This window comes from Garra rufa, chromosome 23 (genome assembly GCF_049309525.1).
Source record: "Garra rufa chromosome 23, GarRuf1.0, whole genome shotgun sequence".
Taxonomy (NCBI): domain Eukaryota; kingdom Metazoa; phylum Chordata; class Actinopteri; order Cypriniformes; family Cyprinidae; genus Garra; species Garra rufa.
In genome coordinates, this window is record NC_133383.1 from 4,190,041 (window position 1) to 4,202,567 (window position 12,527).

Below are 12,527 nucleotides of genomic sequence, written 5' to 3' on the forward strand. Positions count from 1 at the left end.
AATAACGCGTCAACGGCGGTGTGACGAATTATTTGTCAGGAAAGTGGTTGGGGAGCTAGAGGCGAGATGGAGCAAGGTGAGCCTATGGACAGATTCAAATATAAAAAGAATGATGATGGTACAGTTAACAAGTACAAGCCTGGGCGACAGCCCCTCTGCAACTGGAGTGGTTAGCCAAGCTTAGGCCCGGTTCTACTGGCAGACGGTGCTATATACCCTCAAACCAAAGCAAAGCAATTGAAGATCTGGCAAACAATCCAGCGTGTTTTTGCAGCGTTGAGAAGTGTTGATTTCGAAAAATTAGAAACAGTTTGTCAGAATTCACTCACCGCTGAAAGCACCAGATCGGTTTTTATTGCCGTTTTGCGCGCTCGTGAATCATCTCATGACTAAGTGCAGACGCGATGTAAATAAAAGATTCATTGTGTAGTTTAGAAAGCTTTATTGATTATAATGAAACTTTGTGAGATCTCTATTTGTGACGCTTTTAGTGATAATAAGGGGAGCGCGCTTTGCACTTTCCATGCTATAATCCATTCAGAATTTGAATTAAACTTTCGTTTTTCTTATGTTTTGGGAATTACATCTGCATAGTTATGATGGGTTCATTCTCGAAAGAGCGCTGACTGACGCAGTGATATCAAAGCAATTGACGGGAAAAAAAAATCCCCCTTAGTTCAATTTTGTATGCAATGGCAAAGTGTATATATTTAGTTTCGGTTTTTATTTAGTTAATTTAGAAAAAAGTTGAGCATTTTTTGTTCGTTAAATATAAGTTTTAGTTTTTTTAATGAACAGCGCCCAACGGAAGACTGATCATAGCCTGTTTGATCAGTTTGCCTTCTCAAATCATCACGACTTGCCTAAAATAAAATCTATAGATAAAAAACAGTTCAAGTATAGTTTAAACATTAAAGATAAATGTGCACGATTAGGCGCATAGTTTGTGCGGAGAGAGATAAAGCCGCTTTCAGGTCATCGAGGCACCAGCGCAATCACTTGCAGTTTTTCAGTGGAAGCAATTTAAAATTATCTTTCATTTTTGCTCACAAAGGAAAGAGTAATACATCAAAAAACGTTAGTGTTTTTATAAAATAAAGAAAACAAAAATGATGCGCTTTCTGTCGTCTCGTTCTTGAACAGGAGTGCTTAACAAAAATAAAGCGAAATGCATGCCTCACAGACATGATAAACGTATCTATAGAAAGCTTTAAATTATTACTTAACGAAATAAAACAAATCGAAAACAAAAACTTGTTCATTGTGTAATCCGTAAAGATAAATGTCTCTCAAGGCGCGTCCAAAAAGGAGATTTTAAGTCAGGATCTTTGCGACATTGACTCAGAATACACTTTATTAATAAATAATTCACATATGTCTTTACTCTTTCCCCGACACATTCATTATTTATTTTGCCGGTATTTTGTGGCAAGTTTCAGCCTACTGCGTGCGATTGAACACGGATCTCTTCCAGCTGCGCCATCCGAGCCGCTCTCGAAAGTAAAAGCGAAAGTCTTGTGTTGTTTCCACCAGCGCGGCATTTTTTTTTCTTCACCATAATTGATGGATGGATGCATTTCAGAAAAAAAATGATTAGGATTCAGGTGTAGTTGCAAGTAGTGATTAATCATGATTAATCCACTGAAAATTCTGATTAATCTGATTAAAAATTTTAATCATTTGACAGCCCTAATATATATATATATATGTAAAATGTATTTTTTTTTTCCAAGATAGATAGAACAAAATCTACATTCTGGTACTTTAAGGAGCCCAGGAACTTATGTAAAAAGAAGTAAACAAACAAAAAAATAAATTAGTCAAAAGGTAAACAAGTTGTGCAAAAACTTTGCATAAATATTATTCATTTATGTTATATATTATACAATTATTATTATATTTTACATTACAAATGAATAAATACACATTACATATTTATCATACATTTATATAAAAAATATATAGAAATATCAAATAAATATGTAAAAGAAAATGAAATTAGAAAGAAAACATTACATAAATAAGAAATTAAAATATGTACAATTTATATAACAAATAATATTTATTTAGTTTTATCCAAAATATTTCAATACATAGATAGTAGTTCTTTAGGACAAAATCTACATTCTGGTACTTTCAGGAGCCCAGAACCTTATCTATGCAAAAATAAGTAAACAAACAAATAAAAATAAATAATTATGCAAAAGGTAAAGAAATGTGCAAAAACTTTTATTATATATTATGCAATTATTATTATTATATTTTTCATCAGAAATAAATAAGTAAATAAATAATACACATTTATTATAATTTATTTATCATACATTTCTATAAAAATATATAGAAATATAAAATAAATATACAAAATAAAAATAGAAAGACTTACATAATAAAACTTATTTAAAAAAAAAACAAAATAGAATATTTATTTAGTTTTATCCAAAATATTTCAATAGATAGAAGTTCTTACTTTAAGGAGCCCAGAAACCCACACATTGATCCGAAGAACCTGAAGAAATATGAATCTGGGAATCTGAAGAATAAAACATCAACAACCGTTTTCATCTCTAAAAAAACCAAGCAACTCAAGACTCTGAACAGGCCACAACGCTTTGCTAAAAAGGACCATTAAAGAGCCTTTATACTTAAGTGTGTGCTCCAGCGAGCCCCTGAGTCCATTTTGAAAATCGAGATATAATAATATCCCGCTAAATTTACCTTGGAGGTTAAAAGAAAAATAGAAGTGATTTTAAAAAACGAAGCTTCTGTTGATTGCTCTTTAGGGCACAAGGACTTCAAAATGAAGAGTGAAAGTGGGTCATTGGATGCAAACAGGCCTGTGTGGACTCAGCACACATGTAAGATCAGCCCACTTCCTGTGGAGATACCAGCTGAGCCCAGCATGGCTTTGACTGCGGCCTGATTCTGCGTCTCATATGGACATGAGCAGGATATTTCAGGCTTGTGCCTTATAGAGCTTACAGTGGTGGCCATACAGCTGAACAAACTGTGCAAAACCCAGTGTCTGCCAAAGTTTTAGGTGTCTAAGTGATCAGATGCGCACCATGAAACAGGTGGAACAATCCCGCAGTTGTACATTGATTGAGAAAGACGCAGAGCAACTTGAGGGAGAACTCACCCTAGCAAACACCCAGATTATTTTTATTTTATTATTATTATTATTATTATTATGTTGAAAACAGCTGAGTACAATTTTTTCAGGTTTCAGAAAGTTTAGAAGAACAGCATTTATTTGAAATAAAATTATAACAATTTAAATGTCTTTATCATCACTTTATCAATTTAAAGCATTCTTGTTAAAAGTATTAATTTCTGTAATTCCCTTTGGATCCTTCTATTCATCAAATAATCCTAAAAATGTTTTTTTTTTGAGCAGCAAATCAGCATATTAGAATGACTTCTGAAGGATTACGTGACACTAAAGACTGGAGTAAAGATGCTGATAATGTAGCTTTGATCACAGGAATAACTTACATTTAAAATATATTCAAATAGAAAGCAGTTATTTTAAATAGTAAAAATATTTTACAACATTTTTTGAATCAAATAAATGCAGGCTTGGTGAGCAGAAGAAACAAAAAAATAAATAAAATAAAAATCTTACAAATTACATAATTTTTCATCCTGTTGATTTATATGAACTGAATTCCAACTAAAAATGCTTGAATGCAACCATGTTGTCTACATGCCAATCACAGAATTATCAAATACATTATGTAAGAAAAAGTAAAGAATATTTTAACTTTGGAAAAAGAATGCAATGAAATCTGCACATTATTCACCTGCTGGATGATAAAACAAGTGGAAAAATCCCACATGCACACACTGAACGAAAATCACTGAAATTTGAAGTGGGACTCACCCTAGCAACCATATAGAAACATGTTAAAATGATTCTAACAATCAGATCACCTTAACAACGACCCTAGCAACACAGTCTCTTCTTCAAAAAAGTGAAATCTATATCACCAACAAAAATGCACAGAGGAAATACCAAATTTTTGTGCGCCATGATATTTTCTGAAGTATCTTGGAGTGGAGATATGATCACTGTACCATGATGCACCACAGCACTTGAGCGTAAGCTATGTCTGGCCACCAGCGTGCTCTCATTTCTAATGCATCCTCAATCTGTGCAGACAGAAGAGCAGAATTCAGCATCCATCACCTCGGATATTGTATCCTGGAGTGCTGTGTGCTGCGGAGAGCCAGGGGCTTACAAAGTTCATAACCATCTGTTTCAATTACAACACATATGCATCTCATTACCGACACCCACGAGCGCAGAGTGTGACGTCACTGTCACCAGCGTTTATGGTGGCAGCCGTCACTCTGTGTTAGTGTGTAATTCCACATGATCCACTCTAGCAAAGCTCATTCTGATGATTCCTCCATTTCAGATTCAACATCCGTGACCAAATACAGCTGAAAGGGTCTAAATAAATGCCGTCTGCACTGGAAACGCTGAAGTCAGTCACCTCAGGAACAGTCCCTTCACTGACCGTCTGATGCAAACCTCATGCAAACATGCAACCAAACAGGACTGATTGACTTTATACGACTCATCGGAGTCTGGGGACGTACCATCTCATCTGGAAACCAAATCACGACTAACAAGCACCAGTCTGACGCAGTTCTGAGAAAGAACCAGATGCTAACAAGATATCATTTTGGATGGACAGATACGCTGTTTACACACATTTCTACTCATTTCATGTACTTTTTTTCTACACAAAGGAACTGCAAATTTCTTTGAATGAGTTTCCACACTGGTCATTTATGGACACTTTCCACACACTGATGATACATCTTGCAAAGTTTTTCTTTTATTTTTTAAAAATGTAATGCACATTTACAACACTATATTTTGTTAAATTACATTGGCACTGAATTTATAAAAAAAAAAAAAAAATAGTTAAAGCTGCTGTATGACTGTTTAACACAACAGCAAAAAAAAGCAATGGCAAATTTGACGTCTCTTTTCAATTTTGACCAATGTAATTAATTTTCCCATTCTTTTTTTTTTTTTTTTTTTTTTTTTGCAGATTACAGCAAATGGAAACGCAAAAATAATACATGTACAGTCGTGGCCAAAAGTTTTGAGAATGACACAAATATTAGTTTTCACAAAGTTTGCTGCTAAACTGCTTTTAGATCATTGTTTCAGTTGTTTCTGTGATGTACTGAAATATAATTACAAGCACTTCATAAGTTTCAAAGGCTTTTATCGACAATTACATGACATTTATGCAAAGAGTCAGTATTTGCAGTGTTGGCCCTTCTTGTTCAGGACCTCTGCAATTGGACTGGGCATGCTCTCAATCAATTTCTGGGCCAAATCCTGACTGATAGCAACCCATTCTTTCATAATCACTTCTTGGAGTTTGTCAGAATTAGTGGGTTTTTGTTTGTCCACCCGCCTCTTGAGGATTGACCACAAGTTCTCAATGGGATTAAGATCTGGGGAGTTTCCAGGCCATGGACCCAAAATTTCAACGTTTTGGTCCCCGAGCCACTTAGTTATCACTTTTGCCTTATGGCACGGTGCTCCATCATGCTGGAAAATGCATTGTTCTTCACCAAACTGTTGTTGGATTGTTGGAAGAAGTTGCTGTTGGAGGGTGTTTTGGTACCATTCTTTATTCATGGCTGTGTTTTGGGGCAAAATTGTGAGTGAGCCCACTCCCTTGGATGAGAAGCAACCCCACACATGAATGGTCTCAGGATGCTTTACTGTTGGCATGACACAGGACTGATGGTAGCGCTCACCTTTTCTTCGCCGAACAAGCCTTTTTCCAGATGCCCCAAACAATCGGAAAGAGGCTTCGTCGGAGAATATGACTTTGCCCCAGTCCTCAGCAGTCCATTCGCCATACTTTTTGCAGAAGATCAATCTGTCCCTGATGTTTTTTTTTGGGGGAGAAGTGGCTTCTTTGCTGCCCTTCTTGACACCAGGCCATCTTCCTAAAGTCTTGGCCTCACTGTGTGTTCAGATGCGCTCACACCTGCCTGCTGCCATTCCTGAGCAAGCTCTGCACTGGTGGCACTCCGATCCCGCAGCTCAATCCTCTTTAGGAGACGATCCTGCCGCTTGCTGGACTTTTTTGGACGCCCTGAAGCCTTCTTAACAAGAATTGAACATTATTCCTTGAAGTTCTTGATGATCCTATAAATTGTTGATTTAGGTGCAATCTTAGTAGCCACAATATCCTTGCCTGTGAAGACATTTTTATGCAACGCAATGATGGCTGCACGCGTTTCTTTGCAGGTCACCATGGTTAACAATGGAAGAACAATGATTTCAAGCATCACCCTCCTTTTAACATGTCAAGTCTGCCATTCTAACCCAATCAGCCTGACATAATGATCTCCAGCCTTGTGCTCGTCAACATTCTCACCTGAGTTAACAAGACGATTACTGAAATCATCTCAGCAGGTCCGTTAATGACAGTCATGAAATGCAGTGGAAAGTTTTTTTCTGGATTAAGTAAATTTTCATGGCAAAGAAGGACTATGCAACTCATCTGATCACTCTTCATAACATTCTGGAGGATATGCAAATTGCTATTATAAAAACTTAAGCAGCAACTTTTCCAATTTCCAATATTTATGTAATTCTCAAAACTTTTGGCCACGATTGTAGTTTCCTTTCACCACTAGTTTACCCAGCTATGTTGATTTTTGCTTCTGAGAAAAATAAAAATGTGTGGTTCAGATAAATCCGTCCATCAACACCAAAACAAAACTGTGATTGGTCACTTCACTTGTCAATTAGATGCATACATACATAATCGACTGTTTTCAAAGACTGTGATGACTAATTTCCATAGTTAACACCATACATGTAGCAAGTTTGTATTATTTTCCTTTTTTTACATTTTAATGTACATTTAGTGTTTTCTTATCTTGGAATAAAATGACACAAAACTAGTTAACACTGCTATGTGAGTGTTTTAATACAATGTCAATGGAATTGACAACAAATTTGACTCTGTTCTCTCTTTCAATTGATGTAATCAATTACTCAAATGCAATCATGGAATTTTTTCCTCAGACTCAGAGCAAATGAAAACGCAAAAATCATATTTGCTGTACTTTCGGTTTACTAACTTTACTAACAGTCAAAAGATTTTTAAATGTTTTTTTTTTAAGAAGTCTCTTCTGCTCATCAAACCAGCATTTATTTGATCCAAAATACAGTAAATTCAGTAAAATTTTGAAATATTTTTACTATTTAAAATAACTTTATTTGGATATATTTTAAAAGGTAATTTATTCCTGTGATTTTTAGCATAATTTCTCCAGTCACATAATCCTTCAGAAATCATTAATATTCTGATTTGCTGCTCGAAAAACATTTATTATTATTTAGTATTATTAGTATTATGTTGAAAACAGCTGAGTAGAATTTTTTTAGGTTTCTTTGTTGAACAGAAAGTTCAGAAGAACAGCATTTATCTGAAACAGAAATCTTTTATAACATTATCAATGTCTATATCATTACTTTTGATCGATTTAAAGCATCCTTGCTAAAAAAAAAATAAAAATAAAAAAAAAAAGTATTTATTTCTATAATTTCTCTTTATCTATGTAATCAATCATTCAGAAATGCAATCATGGATTTTTTTTTCTTTTTCCATTAGAGCAAATGGAAATGCAAAATTCATATTTGTTGTACTTTCCGTTTAACAACTATGATGATTTCCACTTCAGGTTTTTTACATACTTTCATTTTAAAAGATGTTAATGGACATGTACAGTATGATACCACACTTAGTGTTTTCTTACCTTGGCATTAAATTACAGAAAACTGTCTGAGTTTCTGATGCAGCATCTGTGTTACAGCAAATTTGACACCTGTCTCCTTTTTGACCAACGTAATCAATCTCTCTATAATTTTTTATTTATTTATTTTTAAGTCACGCAAACACTTTTTTTTTTTCTTTTGCTATTAGAGCAAATGGAAACACAAAATATTTCCATTCAGAAGTTTAGCCAACTATGATGATTTCCTCTTTGGAAATGTGAATAGGGTCCACTGTGGTTCAGATAAATCCAGTCTCAGCCTCAGAAGTCACACCCACGGACCGTTGGCTGAATGTCTGATGCATACGGCACTCAAAAGTGGAAACGCTTCAGGAGTTTCAAAGTCATCATTGCAGCACAAAACAAAACATGATTGATTGCTTTACCTGTCAGTCATATGGCCTCTTGGGCGGGCCTTGGCCATTCAAAGTGGCCAAGGTTCCCAGACTTTCTGCCATCAGTCTGAAGGTCTGGCTACGCAAGACTAAGGGTATGTTCACACTTGTCATGTTTGGTTCAGTTAAAACAAACTCTGGTGCCATTGCTCTGTTAGTGCAGTTCATGTGACTAAGTGTGAACGCTGCCATTCGAACTCTGTCTGGTGCACACCAAACAAGAACGAGACTGCTAAAAAGATAGGTCTTCACCCGCTTCCAAACGAACTCTAGTGTGGTTCGAATGAAATATGAATGCAACATGGACCAAATACTTCTAAACAAACCAAAAACAAGAAGTAATGACAAGATGCGATACTATGCAACATGATTTCACGAAGGCAACAAGTGTATCCAAAACAAACTGAGCAGAGGGCAAACATGAAGCAACAAGGAGGTAAATTGCCTTTTATGAGGTCTTTGTGAGTTTGCAGGTGGTGATAATAAAATCATCAACACTCAACAATAAGTGCGCTCAGCCCAGCAGACAGCATTAGGCGTTTTCAACTTAAAGTGGCACTGAGCAGACCAATCAGTGAATCGGTACTTTGATCTCATACACCCGCAGCGCCGCTTTAAGTCAAACGCACCTTTTCCTTTAGTTTGGAGTGTTCGATGAGTTCTGTCACAAAATATACGTCATTCAACCTGACCAATCAGGTTGTGAAGGTATCACTATGCCTTGAGGTTCAGTATCTTTAGGTTCGCTGTCAAAAATGCCAGTGTGAACGCTAAGCAGACCAGGACCAAATGTATCATTTTCCATTTTGGTCCACACCAAATGAACCAAACAAACTGATTTCATGAAGGAACAAGCGGTGTATCCAAAACAAAATGAGTAGACTGCAAACATGGAGTAACGAGGAGGTAAGGTGCCTTTTATGAGCTCTTTGTAGCGAAAATAAAATCATATACACACAACGAGCGTGCTTTGTCCAGCAGACAGCATTAGGTGCAGTGAACTTAAACCGATACTCAGCAGACCAATCAGCGAATGGTGAATACTTTCATACACCGGCAGCGCCGCTTTAAGTTTAACACACGATGAGTTCCGTCATAAAATATACATCATTCAACCCAACCAATCAGGTTGTGAAGGTATCACTATGCCTTTAGGTTCGGTATCTATAGGTTTGCTGTCAAAAATGCCAGTGTGAACGCTACGCAGACAAGAACCAATATATAATTTTCCTTTTAAGGTCCGGACCAAATGAGCCAAAAAAACTGGATGAGAGTGAACACACCCCAAGATAAATCCAATCCTAAACCATGCTAAAAACCAGGACTGGTCGCTCCACCTGTCAATCAAAAAGACACTTCCAATCAGGCACGTGCAGAGGGGGGCCCAAAGTGCCCTTCTGTCAGTGGGCACCTGCAGGTCCTAAAAACTCCAAAATTTAGTTGTATCAAATTTAAGGCCATAAAAAGTTTGAAATATGTTAAATAGTATAAGAAGATACTTAATTATAATTTAGGAGGTCGTACATTTGGGACGATATCGCGATAGGGCTGGATTAATCTTCAAAGTCAAACTTAAAGCGCCCCCTTGTGACATAGAATGACTTTTTCTTTTTCACATTTTTTCAGCTCTTTATGGTCAAATTATTGCAATTATCGACCTACGTTGTTATGCAGCAAACACAGAGTTGTAAATCTGAAAGAAGTTAATGTGCCTTCTAAGAATCTAAACAAATAAGACAGTAATATTTATGTTTTAAATAAATATAATAAATGATAAACTCAATTTATCCCTTTTAATGGAATAAAGGCTGAAATTCCATTGTATAAGATATTTTGTTTTGTTTTGTGTGAAGCTGTATCTGAAATTATAAATCATGCCATTTTATGCCTTAATATTCTACCGTACATTGTCAAATCCTACTCATACTGTTCATTTTACTTCTGCGGCTCTTACAAAGGGTCACAATTTGCCTTAAATTGATATTTAAAATATTTTAAATAGTGAAATTATATTCCTTCCTTAATATGTTTGTTTTATCTCTATACTCTGCAGTAAAGCCTGTTGTCTACAATCTTACAATACAATACAAACTGTACAATACAATACAAAGTGAAAAAAATATTACTGATTCTGTTGTTTGAGTCCTGAAACGCAATTTAAACTTCAAATAATGCATAATTTGTCTTATTAATGACATTGTTACTTGTTACATAAGTAACTGGATGCCTACAATGAGGTGATGGACCCTAGGGGCTCTTTAATGCCTTGTTTCAGATGCCCTTTTTATACTTTGAGCACCTGCCCCTTTAAAGGTCTCTGCACAGCCCTGCTTCCAATACCAAATACAAGTGCAATATGATAAAAGTGATACTCAATAAGAGCTTTTGGTCCAGAATCCTGACCTGTTTCAATCAGCAGTCTAGACTGTAGCAATAAAAACCGGTTTAAAAACAAACTTTATTTTCAGTAACTTCCATAGAACATAGAACAATTTTGAACATTATGTTACAACATATCAACGTTACAAAACCTTGGCTGATTTGCATGTTCTACACACTTGGCCAAGCTGGTGTTTAACTGGATGGAAAGCAGGTCTTACATTCTAAACAACTAAAAACTGCCCAAAACCTCAACAAAACAGCAAACCAGACCAACCTAAGTGGAAAACCATCCTAGGCTTGTTTTTAAGATGGTTTTCTCAGCAGGGGAGTCCAGTAGCCGTTCAGTAGGCTAGTAGGTCTGCAGCGCATCGCACGTCAATTGAAAGTGCGTTGCGTCGCGTTTCGAACGCGCGAGCGCGTTTTGTGGCGTCACAACGAGCCGCACGCGTCCGGTATATCAAACGAGATAGCTTACATGATACCTATAAGTAACTCCTGCGCGTTAATAATTTATTATTAATAAAATTGTTTAACTTTTTGTTAATATTAAAATAGGTTATTAATGCGTTAATACTTAAATAATATCAACATTATTATGAGATATTAATATGAATAAGTTCTAACTTATTCAATAATGACAGTCGTAACTGTGATGATAATTAATCCACTCTTTGACAGGAACGCTCAAGCTTGAAACACACGACATAAAACAGTGCAAGTGTTTCTCCTGAAGCCACAAACCGCTGCAGCGCATCTGACCCATTGAAATACACGAGTTTGTGTGTACTACAGTAACAGACGCCTAAAACAAGACAAAGCCAATCATTTTAAGTCTATCTGAAATAAAAATCACACTACAGACGTACCAAATCCCAAACTCGATCAAACCTATTCGATGCGTAAAACACCTTCACATAGATCTGTTGCATTAATGAATCAATTACCTTCTCAAACTGCCATATTATATATTAATACAGCACCAAGAAATAATATAATGAACTACATCAACTAAAATCACATTACAACATCAGATTAATTAGTCGTTCAATATCCGGTTGGCACAAAGCAAAGTTCCCCCTCAACTTATAACCGTTAATTCCAGTCAGCGGATTTAGCGCGGACACAAATCAAACCGAAAAAAGTCGTTTTTCACCCCAGAATACTGCAAATTATAAGGATAACGTGATCCTCACCTTTGCTGACCGAGCCTGTGATGAAGTAAAAGATGAGATACAGCGGTAAAATCATTCCAATAGTGTGTGAGCCCCGCAGATCCATGATGCGCGACTGATGCTGGAATGAGACTGACTGGCTCTCCTCAGCGCGAGTCTCTGGGAGCAAGGGAGCGCGCGCGCGGGTGCGTGCGTGCGTACTTACGTGTGTGTGTGTGTGTGTGTGTGTGTGTGTGTGTGTGTGTGTGTGTGTGTGTGTGTGTTCTGCTCTCAGTGGCTCTTTCACGCCATCCTGCTGCCGAAAACATCTGAATACAGTCTGCACGAAACACACACACATTCGCAGGCGTGAGCTCACACACACACACACACACACACACACACACACACACACACACAGAGAGAGAGAGAGAGAGCGCAACGTCCAGTGCACAAACCTGCTGCGGCTTTGTTTTAATATATCATGAGGTTATAAAGAAAATCAGCAATTCTGTCAGACATCACTTTAATAATGAATTTGAAATTTTAATTCGAATTGAAAGTGTAAAAAAAAAAAGAATTTGATGCATGTACATGGGCCATTCTACAGAATTGGTGCAAACTGCTCTCCCATAACCAAAAACAACAATCTTAGATGTTTACTAAGATCCTTCTATTATCTATTGAAACCCACTATAATATTTAAAATATTAGTAAGCTTAATATATATTAAACCACCATTTACTTTTAATTGGGTGGTGGCTGTCCCAAA

At 36.3% G+C, this 12,527-nt stretch overlaps 1 protein-coding gene across 1 annotated transcript in view; it reads right to left on the minus strand.

Moving 5' to 3' along the window:
* cntnap3 (contactin associated protein family member 3) overlaps positions 1-11,976 on the minus strand; it is a 206,658-nt gene extending 194,682 nt beyond the window's left edge. The window contains exon 1 of the mRNA XM_073830213.1: positions 11,798-11,976. Coding sequence (XP_073686314.1) covers positions 11,798-11,882 — 85 coding nt within the window. The 5' untranslated portion in view covers positions 11,883-11,976. The remainder of the gene's footprint in view (positions 1-11,797) is intronic.
* Positions 11,977-12,527: the final 551 nt, after the last annotated feature.